A 16,170-nucleotide genomic window follows, 5' to 3' on the forward strand; every position below is an offset into this window, starting at 1 on the left:
GCGACATCTAGGTTGTAATTCTGCTTCAAAATTTACAGATACTTTGAGCAAGTTGAGTGTAATTGTGAAAAACTATTTAGATCAGTTAACATCAAATGTAAAAGTGGAAAACAATTTAGATCAGCTGACATCTCATTATAATGTGACCTTGAGAGATGCTTTGGACACAGTGGATCCCCTTAAAACAAAAGTGATCAAAGCACATAGAAACTCTACCTGGTTTAATGAAAACACTCGAGCTCTTAAATTAGAGTGTCGAAAACTGGAGCGCAGATGGAGAGCAACAAAGCTACACGTCTTTCAAATTGCATGGACAGAGAGTGTTAAAAAATATTAAAAAGCTCTCTTTAAAGCTCGCTCAGAATACTATTCTACAATAATAGATAGCAATAATAAAAATCCTCAGGTACTGTTTAGAACAGTGACTAAATTAACAAATTGAAATTTAGATCAACAGTGCAAAATACCAACAGATATTAGCAGTACGAACTTTATGAACTTCTTCAATGAGAAAATTAAAAATATAAGATCCCAGATCTCAGCATCACAGTCTACTAGCTTAGCAGACCCTATCTCACATTGCATTCAGCACTTTAGTAATTTTAATCCTGTAACTGAACAGGAAGTCTTAACTTTAATTTCTAAAATTAAACCCACTACTTGTTCCCTAGATCCAGTGCCAACAAAACTAGTAAAAAGTGCAATGGATGTTCTTGCAGCAAATATTCTAAACATTATCAATAGTTCATTATTGCATGGCACAGTACCTGAAGCACTAAAAGTGTCAGTCATTAAACCATTATTTAAAAAGTCAGACTTAGACCCACACATACTAAATAATTATAGGCCTATTTCAAATTTACCCTTTCTCTCTAAAATACTAGAAAAAGTAGTCGCCAGTCAGCTTCAGTCACACCTTACGTATTACAATTTATTTGAGAAATTCCAGTCTGGTTTCCGCACTGGTAATAGTACAGAAACGGCACTAACACGGGTTGTAAACAACATTCTGATATCCTCTGATGAAGGAAACTCCACTGTAATTATGTTGTTGGACTTAAGTGCAGCATTTGACACCATAGACCACTCTACTTTACTACACAGGCTAGAAAATGATGTTGGGCTTACAGGCACTGTGCTTGCTTGGTTTAGTTCTTATTTATGAAATTGGTTTCAATATGTACAGAAATGTGCTGACAGTACTCCATCATTATACACAGAACTGAGATATGGTGTCCTGCAGGGCTCAGTACTGGGACTTTTACTGTTTTCACTTTACATGCTTCCACTGGGATCTCTCATTATGAAACAAAATGTTAATTTTCACTCATATGCAGATGACATCCAGTTATACCTTTCATTTAAATCAGATGAAGTTTCTCCAATGTTGTCTTCAATTAGTTGTGTTAGTAAATTAAAGCAGTGGATGAATAAGAACTACTTGTCTTTAAATACAAATAAAACAGAGATGTTAATCGTGGAGGGAATGACGCTGATCACAACAATATTTTGTCATCATTTAACTCAGTTGGAATCCTCATTAATTTTACTGAATCAGCCCACAATCTAGGAGTTATCTTTGACTCTAGCATGTCATTTAAAGCGCATATTACAAAGTTGTACAAATCATGTTTCTTCCATCTTAAAAATGTAGGGAAATTAAGGCACTTTCTAAATAATCAGGATTCTGAGAAATTAATTCATGCATTTACTGTATCTCTAGTAGGATTGACTACTGCAATGCGGTGTTCACTGGATGTTCAAACTGTTCTTTATACATCCTCCAGTTAATCCAAAATGCTGCTGAAAGAATAATTACAAGAACAAGAAAATACGAACACATAACTCCAGTTCTTAAATCCTTACACTGGCTCTCAGTTAAGTTTAGGGCAGATTTCAAAATCTTCCTTTTAACATATAAAGCATTAAATGGCTGAGGTCCGGCTTACTTGTCTGAACTTATCATGACTTACAAACCTGAGCGCACATTAAGATCTCAAGATGCCGGTCTGCTTATGATTCCAAGAATTAATAAAATAACAGTGGGAGGTCGAGCTTTTAATTACGGGGCCCCTAAACTGCTGAATGGTCTGCCTGCTACTATAAGAGATGCCCCTTCGGTCTTACCTTTTAAATCCCAGCTGAAGACTCACTACTTCAGTTTAGCATATCCTGACTAGAGCTGCTGATTAACTGTACAGACTGCATCTCTGTTGTTAGTCATTAGCACTAAAACATAAGTAACATGATAGTTATAATTGAATACTAACCCTCACCTATTCTGTTTCTTTTTTCGTTACTCAAATGTGACACTTGGTGCCACGGCCCACCAGCCAAGTTGTTTTGCCTGCCTAAGGTAAAAGCATCCCTAATGGAGGATCACAGGAATCGTGGGAAAGAGGGGTCCTTTCATCGGATTGGCTGGCCCAGCACTGTTTCAGCCGTGGAATGGCAAAATGGGGAAGGCAGCTTGATGGCTGAGGTCTCCAGGACTCTAAACAAATCCAGATCATATTATGTGATATCATCTACTGTTAAATTCTGCTCCTTACTTGTAAATTTTTTATTTCTTACTATATTGAGGATTTGTTCTGTTCTGTGTATTGTATTGTATTGTATTGACCCCCTTCTTTTTGACACCCACTGCACAACCAACCTACCTGGAAAGGGGTCTCTCTTTGAACTGCCTTTCCTAAGGTTTCTTCCATTTTTTTCCTACAAGGGTTTTTTTGGGAGTTTTTCCTTGTCTTCTTAGAGAGTCAAGGCTGGGGGGCTGTCAAGAGGCAGGGCCTGTTAAAGCCCATTGTGGCACCTTGTGTTTGATTTTGAGCTATACAAAAATAAACTGTATTGTATTGTACTCCTCTTTGGACAGGCCTTTTTCCTGCTTGGCCATGACAAATCTGGTTTATGCTTGGCAAAGACATTTTTAAAAATTCTCTAGACACATTTCTTTTTCCTTCACATTGCTGACATGTTCATGGTTAGGTTGACTGACAAACCTAAAATATTCAGATATGATTAATTGTAGGTAGTGTGAGAGTCTTCCATTATAGACAGGAACCATTGTCCTTTGACACTTAATTGGATTAATGTGATGTTAATAAATGTTTTTGCTTCTAGCCTTAGAAAAACCAAATCTAAAAAAGTCATCTTAATTATGTGCAATCTTTATTAGCTAGGCGAGAAAAAAAGCAATACAAATTAGGCAATCCCCAGGAGAATTAAACATTTGTTGAGTATTAATTAGTTAAGTTTCTGTAATAATGAGACACAGCAGAAGGTTGCAGCACTGGTGCCTTGCTACCTGCCATTGAGGACCTCCAGCACAAACGATGACTGTGGAGGGCACACATACTCATTAGGGAGCCCTCTTGCCAAAGCCATGGTCTATTTACCATCTATTTACCTTCTGGGAGGTGGTACAGGAGCCTAAGTGCCAACAACAGGAGGACCAGGAGCAGTTTCTACCCTGTAGCTGTCACCATGCTGAAATCTAAAGCCAAGCGCTAAGCCACCGCCACCCTTCCCTCCTCCCCTTAAAACCTTACTTGTACACCCTTGGGTTCTGTATATTATTAGACATATTCTAACTCTCACTGATTATTTTGTAAGTCTCTTGACTTACTATTCTCTGTACAAATCCCTCACGCTGTATATTTATATTTATCCGATTACTTGCTATTAACTACTGTTTGCAGCTCTGATCATATTCAAAAGTGCGTTTCGTTTTCATGGTACTGTGTTCAATGGCAATAAAATCAAATCCAACCTAATATAATCTAAAAAGAGAACTCTTAAAATATGCTTAAAGCTGTTTTATTCTTATCATTGACTTTGCTAATAAAGAAAGACTGTGACATGTCATGGACCCCTTTTGAAGTCTGTTTGTAGAACTCCATTTTTGATTTCCATTTGTATCATTTATTTTGAATTATGTACTGTAAATATATTTCAAATACTGAAAGAATGTTATAATGGAATCAATCAGAACAATTTTGCATAAACAATATTTGTATTGTTTTGTAACATTTAAGAAGAAATCTAAAGCTTCCTACCTTTTTCCCTGCATTTAGAGAGTTCAATTCCAAGACCCAGTCCAAGCGCCAATATAACTACAACTGAAGCAGTCAACAATGATATCTAAATAAAAGAAATAAAGAAGAAGAAAACGGCGTCACATTTAAAAAGACTGACAAAATAGTAGGATTTGAACTAATAAAGAATCAGCTGTACTTTCATTAAAAGTCAGTTTTGAGTCTGTGATTGTCCTCAGATATTTATACCTTTTAACAATCTTCACTGCCTGGTCTCCGATTGATGGTATCTTGAGGGTCACTACTTTTTCTTCTAAAATCAATCATCTGTGTCTTAGTTTTTGTAACATTTAGCTGTAAGAAAGACCTATCACCCCAGTTAGTAAAATCATCTACCACTGGACCAGGACTGGTTTCATTCTCATTCAGTAGGTTTACAATAACTGTGTCATCAGCAAATTTTAAGGTAAACTATTTCCAAATTTACTACGATAACCAGTAGTGTAGAGGATATACAAAACAGGCGAAAGAACACATCCGAGAAGGGACCCTGTGGATGAGGACAACATAATGGAAGGACAGACATTTACTGTCACTCTTTGAGTCCTGTCTGTTAAAAAGTCAATCAGCTACCCTACCAAACTGAAGTCTCTATGCAAGAGGCTGAGGCTGGATGGCGACCTTGAATGAGTCTTGATGGCATCCTCTGCCCCCACATTAGACTGGTAAGCAAGCTGAAATGGATCTAATAAAGCCTGAGTTTCTCTGTCAGCTTCCTCTTTGGAGGTTTCATAACCAGTGATGTCAGGGCCACTGGTCTGCTTATTTAAGGTTTGAGGGGATATTTGTTTAAAGCTACTGGGATTACTGCAGCCAAATTGCATAACTTTGAACCTGTAACATTCAATTTGTTTTATCTGTGTGTTTGTGTTTGTATGATTTTGGAGTTTATTTTCCCCTTAATGTTTTTTGAAGAAGCCTATTTTATTTTTTTCTTGTACGTATTTATTTACGAGACACTCTGTATGATATTACGGCAGTGGTCACTACACTCCCTATCCTTCAAAGGACACAATGCTTGAACCTGCAGTCTCCGTGTTTTAGGTAGCTTTCCTACCAAGTAGAATCCTCCAGTGTTAGGTTTTGAACTCCCTTTCGTTACCAACTTTTGATTCTCATTTTGCCCCTTTGGTTTTGGTTGCTCATTCTCTCTGATCTCCCAGCTCTGACCCCTTCTTGCCTTTGATTTTTGTTTCTGCTCTCGTTTCTCATCTCAATAATCATTCGCGACTATACGTCTCATAACAGAGGCCTTCTGTTGTTCTAATGACAGCGTAAAACAAAGTTAAAAATTGAGCTTATATCTTCTGTAGAATATTTCACGAGCGTTCCACTATCTGGCCAACAACTTTCATTTGTTTATAAAAGTGTTCTCAACAGCCTTTTGAATAAAAAAAGAATCCCTTTCCCTTATAAGAAGCGATCTCCCAGAAGCACTGTATTTGCTCAGTAAAATCAAGGTGTTCAAATCCCAAGGAGATTTTATTAAACCCATTAGCTAAAATAGAGTTTGAGTTAAACCTTTAATCCCTCTGTGCGGCTCATTTCTCATTAGTGCTGCCTTGCCTAAAAGCATTTTTCTTTTTAATATAATAATAACATTATAGATTTGCTGGTAGGATAAATTCTTACACTTTGAGTTAGGATAGGCATGGTTTTAGAAAACGTAATATTCAGTAGCTGCCCATAGCATCAGAAAGTTCATCTAAATCGTTGCTTTTATTAAACAAAACCCAATCTGCACACTGCCAGCATCCTCGGAGACTTTGAATACAATCTTCATTCCAGAGCTCACCCGTCTTTCTTAATGCTGTTCTGTGAATGAGGGCAAAGGTCAGCAGAATGGCCAGTGGTGGTCTGGCTATCAATTTATAAGCTACCCATAGCAAAGATCAAGAGTTTTATTGCTTCTTGCTGGGTAGGCCACATATTTATAGTTGTTTGTTAAAGAGTTCTTCAAGACACAACGATTAAAGCCTTCAAGAGAAAAAGGTAGCACATCTGGAGAGAGTGGCTGCAAACTTTATACTGTACCATTTTAATAATCCTCTCTGCCGCCACACATCAGTCAGCTTAAAGATGAATACATACAATGGTAACAAATATCGGAAATTCATGAGGCAGATATTATGGTCTGAGAGAAACTGTGAGCAGCTTTATGGTTCATTACCACCACCTAATGAACTTGAGTGTAAAGAGGAGACAGTGAAAGAGCACCATCGTCTGTAATTTCTATCTTGAATTACGTTACACAGACCTGTTTGTTTTAAGAATGCACAGACTTTCTTATCCTATTGTATCCTAATAAAGTGTTCATTGTATTATTATCTATAGCTGTATATATAAAAGACCAAGTCGCCCGACCATGGGGTACACACGCATGCACGACAGAGTCCCGCCCGCCAACTCTAACCCTCCTCTCGCGTCCACCATCGCTCTTGAGGCATGCACACTGCCTGCTCATGTGCCCGCACGCAACACCTCACCAAACACATCCTGAGTCGCTTTGGTCTGTGCTACGGTCCACATGCACCTCTGAGCCACGTTGACTGTTCATTTTTCTAACATGGCCACTGCTTCACATGTATTTCATGGAAACAACTCTTCTTTCAATGTTATACAAATTCCTGCATCAGGTAACCATTTGTTTCTATCAGTCAGATATTTCTGGAAAAATGTCATTGACGAAACTGTTGCTCTCGAACTTCGGAACATGGCTGTAACCTTTGTTTGCCAACATTGGGATAACTTTGGCGACATCCTGTCCGTTGTTCTTAGTCATGGAAGCACAATCCTACAGTCTGCTCAACAATATGCTGACTACATGAATACTTCCTGAGTTTATGGTGGCGAGGCAGAAATTGTGGTGATGTCCCAGATACTTCCAGCTACTATCACCATTCACTTCTGAGAACGTCCTTCATTCCCCGAAGAATTTCTTAGCAGTCTTACTCCCACTGGCATACCTCCGCATAAACTCAAAATTAAAATTGGTTCAGTCATCATGCTTCTCAGAAACCTCCTGCCAGCAAGAAGTCTCTGTAATGGCACTAGACTGACAGTTACCAGCATTCACCGCAATGTACTGGAGTGTAAAACAATCGCAGCTGCTGCCTCACACAGTGGCGTAGCTCAAGTTCGTGCCACTCGGGGCGGGGCAGAGATTCAATTTACCGCCCTCCAACGTATCTGAATATGTTAACTTATTTAAATAGAAAATTAAAAAGACGTATTGACAAAAATTAAGATACAATTTGCATAGATTTATTTATATATAGAGAAACAGCAATATTTTTTTCACATATAATTATTTATAAGCATCAACTAGACAAGAATATAGTACAGACGCACTGATAAGCCATGTTCTGATTATTAGTTTAATATAATTATGCTGTGAAAACCAGAACCGGTGTGGTGTACAAGTGATAGGTGTGGATGAGCAAGAACGCATTCGGATTGATAGCGAAACGAAATTATACATTGTGAATTAGTTGTTTATCTTCCTAGAAATTATTATCGGTATAATGTTTGTTTATTTTTGTTATTGCCTCATAAATATCAACTGCCGTGTCTGATGCCGTCACAGAAGGACCGTCTGAAAATGATTTTTGAAGCATTTGTGGATGAAAATCAGAGAATTTTACTTTTTTTCATTCATGAGTGATATTTTTCCGAACCCTGCTGTTTACACATGAAGTGTTCTGAGCCTTTTGGCCAATAATGCCATCCCCAAAAATGTGCCGCCCCCTCTGCCCGCCCCTAGCTACGCCACTGACCTCACAAACTGTCCTTATTCCCCGGATTTCCCTGACCCCATCAGATTCAAATTTGCCTTTTACTTTTACACGCAGACAATTTCCTGTTAGATTGGCCTTTGCAATGACAATTAATAAGGCACAGGGCCAAACTTTCAAAACGATATGCCTGTATCTGCCAAAGCCAGTTTTCAGTCACGGACAATTGTATGTTGCTCTCTCTAGTGTTCCATCTTTTCATTCACTCACAGTCGTATCCTCAAACCCACCCCATTTGGACAACTGTGTCTTTCAGGAAGTGTTCACCCATCAATAAATAATTATGCGGCGCAGGTCGGCTAGTTATTATTATTATTTATAGCAGCAGACAGCTTTATCCAAGGTGGCTCAAAATCAAGTTATAATGCATGCAAGAATGATTAGAATGCACAAGTATCAAAGCAACAGAGAACAAGATCGCAAAATTAAGCAAGAAAGAGAAGTACTAGTATAAAATTAAACCTGCAACTAGACTAAGACAAAAATCAGTCTTCAAAGCTCTGTTAGTACAACAGCTATGCTGTACAAGAGAAACTAAGCAGTTCCAAAATATTGAATGAAAAGGAGCATTTACAAAAAAAATCAAGTTTCGCCCCATCCACTGCTTCCTCATATGCATTTCATCCGAGCAGCATGTGTTTTATAGTTCCTGATGCCAGAAATGTCTTCACATTCCTGTAGTATGTTTACTAAACATTAACAAAGTAGAACTAATTCCCATACGGCTTGAGCCTTAATGTTATACCTTCCTCACCACTATTTCTTTCTCCCACCCAATTAGATTTGATCTTCTTTTGAACACCATACGAGATGTCTTCCTTTTATTTCTTTATCTCAAGTTTCTTGCCAGATTTAGCATATTGTCCGTTTGATCAGCACCTTTTGCTTCTCCCTTACTTACTGGAATTTCAATATTTTGTATTGTAAATGATTGTTTGACTAGTCTATCCAATAGTTCATTTTCTTCTACCCCGATGATTGCTGGGATCCACAGGAACCATACTCAAATTTCCGCCGTCTTCAACTGTAACAAACTCTGCCTAATTTTTAGCCCAATACTTTGACAGTACGCTGTTCCATTCCAGCTAATGCATCTGAGCGTATCACAACACGCGGAGGTCGTATATCCTCCACCCACTGCGGTGCTAGCGAGATTGTCATCGCTTCTGTAGTCTACGCTGATTGTTTGTCAGATACCCTTTACCAGCAGGAAACTTGAAATTCTGGAATATGAAAAGCTGTGCCTTAAGAGAGAGTAACAGCATCTTTTGATCTGTCCATAAATATTTAGTCTGCTGTAAGACTGACCAGCCTGTTTGTACTTGTTGAGTAAATGACCTGTGATTAGAAATACTTGAAAGACCCCAGTGATGAATTAAGTCATGTGCAGACCTTACAGTATAACCCATCAGTTATTGAGGAATTTAGTGGAATTTGACCCAAGATAAACACCACAGAATATAACTTCATTTATCCTAATGAGAGTCCTGTGACACCCAGTCCTTGTTAGGCGGATACCTAAATAGACTTCAGTCCTTTCCATTTCCTTTTTACAGTGAGCATTTCCCATCTCAATCCCTTTCTTTCTGTAATGTTTCAGTTACTTATTTAAAAAATAAGCTTTTGTGACCTTCTTTAGCCATGTGCCTTTAGGTAGATTTAACTTTATTAAAATTATCTTTAACACTAATCTAGCTACGTAGTGACAATAAGTAATATATATACAGTGCATGTAAATTTATCATAAAGTTATTGACAAAACACAAAAACATGTTGATTTAATCATTTAAAAAGCCTGGAATCCCATCCATTTCTGAAGGGGATCTTGATTGTTGCAGCATCAGGTGCACAGGGCACACTTGTGCACATCCACACTAGCATGCGTATCGTCAGAAAGAAAACAGAGACCAGAAAATTCAAACAAAAACTATGAAGACACAGGGACCAGGCCAAGGATCACAAGAGTCTACGCCAGCAATGTCAGCTATAAAGCAAGAACCAACCCTGAACAGTATATGCCAGTTCACCACAGACTAGGAGGTTTGGTTATGTAGTTCTGTACCCCTAAATATTGCAGAAAATCTAGAAATACTTTCTTAACAAAAATATGCAGTGTAAGGAATAGTTAGGCCATCAATACTAATGCAATGTAAAATCTATGTTTAGAAAAAAATGTAGTTAACAAATACAATTTAAATGAAAGTAAATACTTACAATAATAATTTTCTTATTCTTTACAAAAAAGAATCTTATGTCTTGTCCCATAGTTGCTGTACAGTGGTTAGGCCAGATCTAAGGGAGCCATTCAGTGTTTGAATGATCTGAAGAAGTCTGTTGAAAACAGTAATAAGTTACAGAATATGAGTTTAGCAAAGAGAGAAAGGTGCAAAGTTCCTTGGAGATAAGACTTATACCTCATTAGAAAATGTTGATAAACCTTAGCATTTTCTTTTTCTCATATACTGCAACCAACATGCTGCATCCTCATCCCCTCTCTTGATATATTTTTTGAATCTCCAAAATATTTTCATGCAGCCTCTTTAGTGTTTCTTTCGGCACAGAGTCTCTTCACAATGGTGTAATGCTCCCTGACTCACATGTAAGAGGCTAAAATATATTAAAAGGTACAATTATGTATTTAAAACAAAAAGGAGACAATAAATGCAAAACAATAAATGGAAAACCGTCTGGAACTCCATCTGTTTGAAGCATTGGCCTGAGAGAACTACAGCAGACGCTGCTTTTCAGGCCGTTAACCACACGTTTGTGTGTAATTTGTCGGTTTACGGGTTCACACTATTGGTTTGCTGCTTTATTTCATATGAACTTTATTGGCTTGTGTCTGTGTATTATCTGTTTGGGTATGAACTATATTGGCTTGTACAGTATATGCATACTCTCGGTTCGCATATTAAGGATGTTGATTTATGTGTGCATATTACGCTTTCCTGGAGGGTTTTCTGTTGGTGAGCTGCATTGGCTTACGTTCATATACTGCTGGTCTGCTTACACAGCAATGGTGTATGCACGTCTTATATTGGTTTCACGTGGATAATATATTAGTTTCACTCTTGAACTCTATTACTTTTATCTGTGCACTAGATCAATTACATGTGAGTCTTGTACTGGTTTTACGTGTGTACTATACACATTTCATGTACCGGTTTTACTTCTGCACTCTATAATAGTTTTGTGTGTGAATGATATTGCGTTTTTTTTTTTTTTGTTCAGGTTGTGCTGGTAGATGACAGGATTGAGGGCTGCTATAGTTATATCTGTTATGTTACAGCCAGGGTTTGATACCTGGCTTACGTCTGTTTTTCTTATTAACTGGCATCATTACAAACTGATCTATTATTTGAAAAAATACATATTCCACATTTTTGCCCTGTACGGGTGAGCTACATCATATTGGGCCTTCTTACTTTTTACAGTTTTATGACAAGATGCAGTGGAGTTTGAGCAGACCCAACACGCTGACCGCTTGACTCAGTTAGTTTCTGTTATGGAACAGTTTTTAAAAAGACTGAAATCTTTTTAGCTTCTTAATAGTATACATTGTGGAAGGTCTGAAATTCACTGGAAACTGTGGTGTCAGTGAGGTGGAGATTTAATCACTTTACTGATTTACTGAGTCCACCGTCCAATGAGAATTTCTGCCTCATTTAATTACCTTACTTAGGTAAAGGATCTTTTTCTTTTGAATGGATCCCTTAAAGTTGATCAATGTGAGTGTCCTATTTAAATCTGATTAATTAAAATACTTTTGAAACTTCGGCTACTCAGCTAATCCAATATTGTCACATGGTTCTACGTTCATGTTTTATTTTCTGAGGACATTTTGAGGATCTAAAAAGCCTCTCTATGTACTAAAGTTGTAAAATCTAAACCCGTTGGTAGTGGTTTGACACTTTTATGGACCTTCAGCCTCGTTGTAACTGATTGTCGTAAATCCACGAATGTATTAGTACTGTTTATACCAATCAGTCCAAAGATGTGCCCCCCCAACCCCTAAGGGATACAACATCATAAACAGTAAAACTCCCTTTTGGTCACAATCAGGATGGAGCAAGTGGAAATGAGAAGACTGCAAAGAATCACTTGTATGCATTGAAAACTGGGAAAGCAGCTATGAGGTCTGAATAATGTCTAAAAAAAGACATCACAAGTACAACTGGGGCTACTTGGCTAATTTTCTTGAATGGAATATGGAGCTCAACAATTAAGGATGAAATCAGAGTAGAACTGCTACTGCTACTTCTCACAATTAATGAGAGAATACACAGGGTGAAGATGAAGGAATTAGTTCTTCTCAAATGGACCAACACTGGAATTTTCATGGATGACTTTGTGGTAACAGCATACCAAAGTCAAAAGATAAATTCAGTGACCTCAGAGAAGCAATTGTTGTTGCTCATTAGTCTTGGAACCATTATAAGACCATTGGTAAACAATCTGAGATCCATCACGCACATTGAGAAGGATTATTCCGACATGGAAGACAATCAGAAGACTTACCAATATTCCAAGAGTGGGCATCTCATTATATTTACACAGTCAGCCATTGTAATGATCAGAGAAATCACAAAGTACTGAAATGCTATAGCGAGGGATACGCATGGAGAAAAAAAATTCATGATCATCAGAAAAAGATCTCGTTTTCAAGGAATGGCAGCAGAGTTTTGGCAGGCAAAGTGGCATCTGAGCTAACAACAAAACTACATCCTCTGTACAGATGAGACCCAAGTAGAATTGTTTGGCTGTCACCCACGATGCCATGTTTGATGAAAATCAAACACAGATTATTGCCACAAGGACCTCTTAATAACCATCAAACTGTCGCTTTATGGCAAGAGGACCTGAACATATTGCAATAACTGAATGCTCGGCCTCTCCTCTTTATATCACAGGATTCTAAAGTAAAATATATAACAGGCAAAACTTGGATGAAGTTGTCTTCACAGCTATTTTCTTCTTCTAGATTTTTCCTTTTACTCCTGTTCAACTATAAATAAGAAGTTGATATTGTAAAGGCCAGCCCTGACACAGACAAGTGTAGGACACGGGCTCAAAGCACACAAACGTTTATTGTCTTTCCGCTCGTGGAGAACATCTTCCCTGTTCCCACGAGCCCACAACACAGTCCCAAGCACAACACAATACTTTTACTTTTCTTCTTCTTCTTTTCCTCCTCCAGGCAAGCTTTGTCTCCCTTCTCCCAAGTCTGATTCCTGGAGTAGAGGCTGCTGGCTCCTTTTATAACGCCCCCCAGAAGTGCTTCAGGTGCTTGATGACCTGTTCCCAGCAGCACCTCCGGGTGTGGCGAGAGAGCTGCTCTGTAGGGCTGAGCAGCAGCTACAGCACCCCCTGGCGGCGCTCATGGATCCCAACAGGGCTGCACCAAACCCCAACGCCCCCCAGGGGGGCTGCCATCTAGTGTTCCGGGGGAGGTACTGTCCTGACCAGGCTTGCATCCCCAGCTGGGCAAGGACCCCGGCCATCCGCCACAATATCAATAAGCTCTATAACTGCTAAGATCCACCTGTTATTTGGATAGAAAAAACCAGTTCAATTGGTAAATACATGACTGGAGGAACTTAAAGTTCTGTTAGAACTGCTCTGTCCTCTTCAATGACTGCATCCTCTCTTGAGAAGCCATGGCATGTTTTTAAATTGGGGTGCCATTAGCACAGCACCTCTTTTGTTTTTTCTGCTTGTCTTTTGAGGGGTCTCCGTCTCTGTATTAGGCAGGGGGGCACTGGTGGATCAGAAACTTTCCTTTTTTTCCCCACTTATTGATGTTTGTAACTTTCCTGCTTTGCTTGATGCCCCATTCTCTAAAAAGAAAAAAAAATTTAAATGTTGACTCAAAAAAATATCAGTAAGATTAATTCTCATATATTATCATTAGGACAAGATCCTGAGCATACCAGAAAAAGAAAAAAATAAAGGTTTAGGCCTTAAGCTTATAGAAATAACCATGACAAAGCATAAAGAGCGTTGTAGGAAGTAGTGGGCACCATATCCGCTTTTCAACACAACAGAATCCTAAGCAACTGCTTCAAGTGGATTTACAAGCTTCTGATTCGTGGGGTGTGCAGGCCACGCTGTCTTACCTTTTTAACAAAAAAAAAGACAAAATATTGTGTTTAATTTTAGGCTAGATTTATTTACAGTGGTGTGAAAAACTATTTGCCCCCTTCCTGATTTCTTATTCTTTTGCATGTTTGTCACACAAAATGTTTCTGATCATCAAACACATTTAACCATTAGTCAAATATAACACAAGTAAACACAAAATGCAGTTTTTAAATGATGGTTTTTATTATTTAGGGAGAAAAAAAATCCAAACCTACATGGCCCTGTGTGAAAAAGTAATTGCCCCCTTGTTAAAAAATAACCTAACTGTGGTGTATCACACCTGAGTTCAATTTCCGTAGCCACCCCCAGGCCTGATTACTGCCACACCTGTTTCAATCAAGAAATCACTTAAATAGGAGCTGCCTGACACAGAGAAGTAGACCAAAAGCACCTCAAAAGCTAGACATCATGCCAAGATCCAAAGAAATTCAGGAACAAATGAGAACAGAAGTAATTGAGATCTATCAGTCTGGTAAAGGTTATAAAGCCATTTCTAAAGCTTTGGGACTCCAGCGAACCACAGTGAGAGCCATTATCCACAAATGGCAAAAACATGGAACAGTGGTGAACCTTCCCAGGAGTGGCCGGCCGACCAAAATTACCCCAAGAGCGCAGAGACGACTCATCCGAGAGATCACAAAAGACCCCAGGACAACGTCTAAAGAACTGCAGGCCTCACTTGCTTCAATTAAGGTCAGTGTTCACGACTCCACCATAAGAAAGAGACTGGGCAAAAACGGCCTGCATGGCAGATTTCCAAGACGCAAACCACTGTTAAGCAAAAAGAACATTAGGGCTCGTCTCAATTTTGCTAAGAAACATCTCAATGATTGCCAAGACTTTTGGGAAAATACCTTGTGGACTGATGAGTCAAAAGTTGAACTTTTTGAAAGGCAAATGTCCCGTTACATCTGGCGTAAAAGGAACACAGCATTTCAGAAAAAGAACATCATACCAACAGTAAAATATGGTGGTGGTAGTGTGATGGTCTGGGGTTGTTTTGCTGCTTCAGGACCTGGAAGGCTTGCTGTGATAGATGGAACCATGAATTCTACTGTCTACCAAAAAATCCTGAAGGAGAATGTCCGGCCATCTGTTCGTCAACTCAAGCTGAAGCGATCTTGGGTGCTGCAACAGGACAATGACCCAAAACACACCAGCAAATCCACCTCTGAATGGCTGAAGAAAAACAAAATGAAGACTTTGGAGTGGCCTAGTCAAAGTCCTGACCTGAATCCAATTGAGATGCTATGGCATGACCTTAAAAAGGCGGTTCATGCTAGAAAACCCTCAAATAAAGCTGAATTACAACAATTTTGCAAAGATGAGTGGGCCAAAATTCCTCCAGAGCGCTGTAAAAGACTCATTGCAAGTTATCGCAAACGCTTGATTGCAGTTATTGCTGCTAAGGGTGGCCCAACCAGTTATTAGGTTCAGGGGGCAATTACTTTTTCACACAGGGCCATGTAGGTTTGGATTTTTTTTCTCCCTAAATAATAAAAACCACCATTTACAAACTGCATTTTGTGTTTACTTGTGTTATATTTGACTAATGGTTAAATGTGTTTGATGATCAGAAACATTTTGTGTGACAAACATGCAAAAGAATAAGAAATCAGGAAGGGGGCAAATAGTTTTTCACACCACTGTATTTACTGCGGTGGGCTGGCACCCTGCCCGGGGTTTGTTTCCTGCCTTGTGCCATGTGTTGGCTCCAGCAGACCCCCGTGACCCTGTAGTTATAGCGGTTTGGATAATGGATGGATGGATTTATTTAAGGACTTTCTGAGGACTACATGATAGTTAGCGATAGCCAGATGTGCACAACCATAGGCCTATGTACTTTCACACATTTTTACATATTTTTTTTTAAAACTTGCTTTAGGAATTTATTGCTGAGAGTGAATCTTTAAGAATCTGTTTTAGACATTTGTTTTGTGAAAAACGCATCCTTCTTAATTTTGGAGACTTCTTTGAGTTTGCTTCCTTCAACTGATTCATTGGCTCCCCAAGTCCTAGACTGCCAGCGAGTTACCGTCCCAGCTTGCCTTGCCAGGGTAACACGAAGAGCCGTTCACCTACACATAGCAAACCACTGCGCATGTGGGGTCGATTCCACTAAACCAACAAAGTACAAT

At 38.8% G+C, this 16,170-nt stretch overlaps 2 protein-coding genes across 3 annotated transcripts in view; one reads left to right on the forward strand and one right to left on the reverse strand.

Moving 5' to 3' along the window:
- LOC114663832 (ectonucleotide pyrophosphatase/phosphodiesterase family member 3-like) overlaps positions 1-10,232 on the reverse strand; it is a 196,643-nt gene extending 186,411 nt beyond the window's left edge. Inside the window, exons 1-2 of the mRNA XM_051935499.1 lie at positions 10,106-10,232; positions 4,059-4,143 (exon numbers count right to left, since the gene is read on the reverse strand). Coding sequence (XP_051791459.1) covers positions 4,059-4,143; positions 10,106-10,156 — 136 coding nt within the window. The 5' untranslated portion in view covers positions 10,157-10,232. The remainder of the gene's footprint in view (positions 1-4,058; positions 4,144-10,105) is intronic.
- Positions 1-16,170, forward strand: part of LOC127529990 (uncharacterized) — a 798,609-nt gene that overhangs the window by 14,519 nt on the left and 767,920 nt on the right. The gene's annotated exons all lie outside the window — the stretch shown is intronic.

This window comes from Erpetoichthys calabaricus, chromosome 13 (genome assembly GCF_900747795.2).
Source record: "Erpetoichthys calabaricus chromosome 13, fErpCal1.3, whole genome shotgun sequence".
Classification (NCBI taxonomy): Eukaryota; Metazoa; Chordata; class Cladistia; order Polypteriformes; family Polypteridae; genus Erpetoichthys; species Erpetoichthys calabaricus.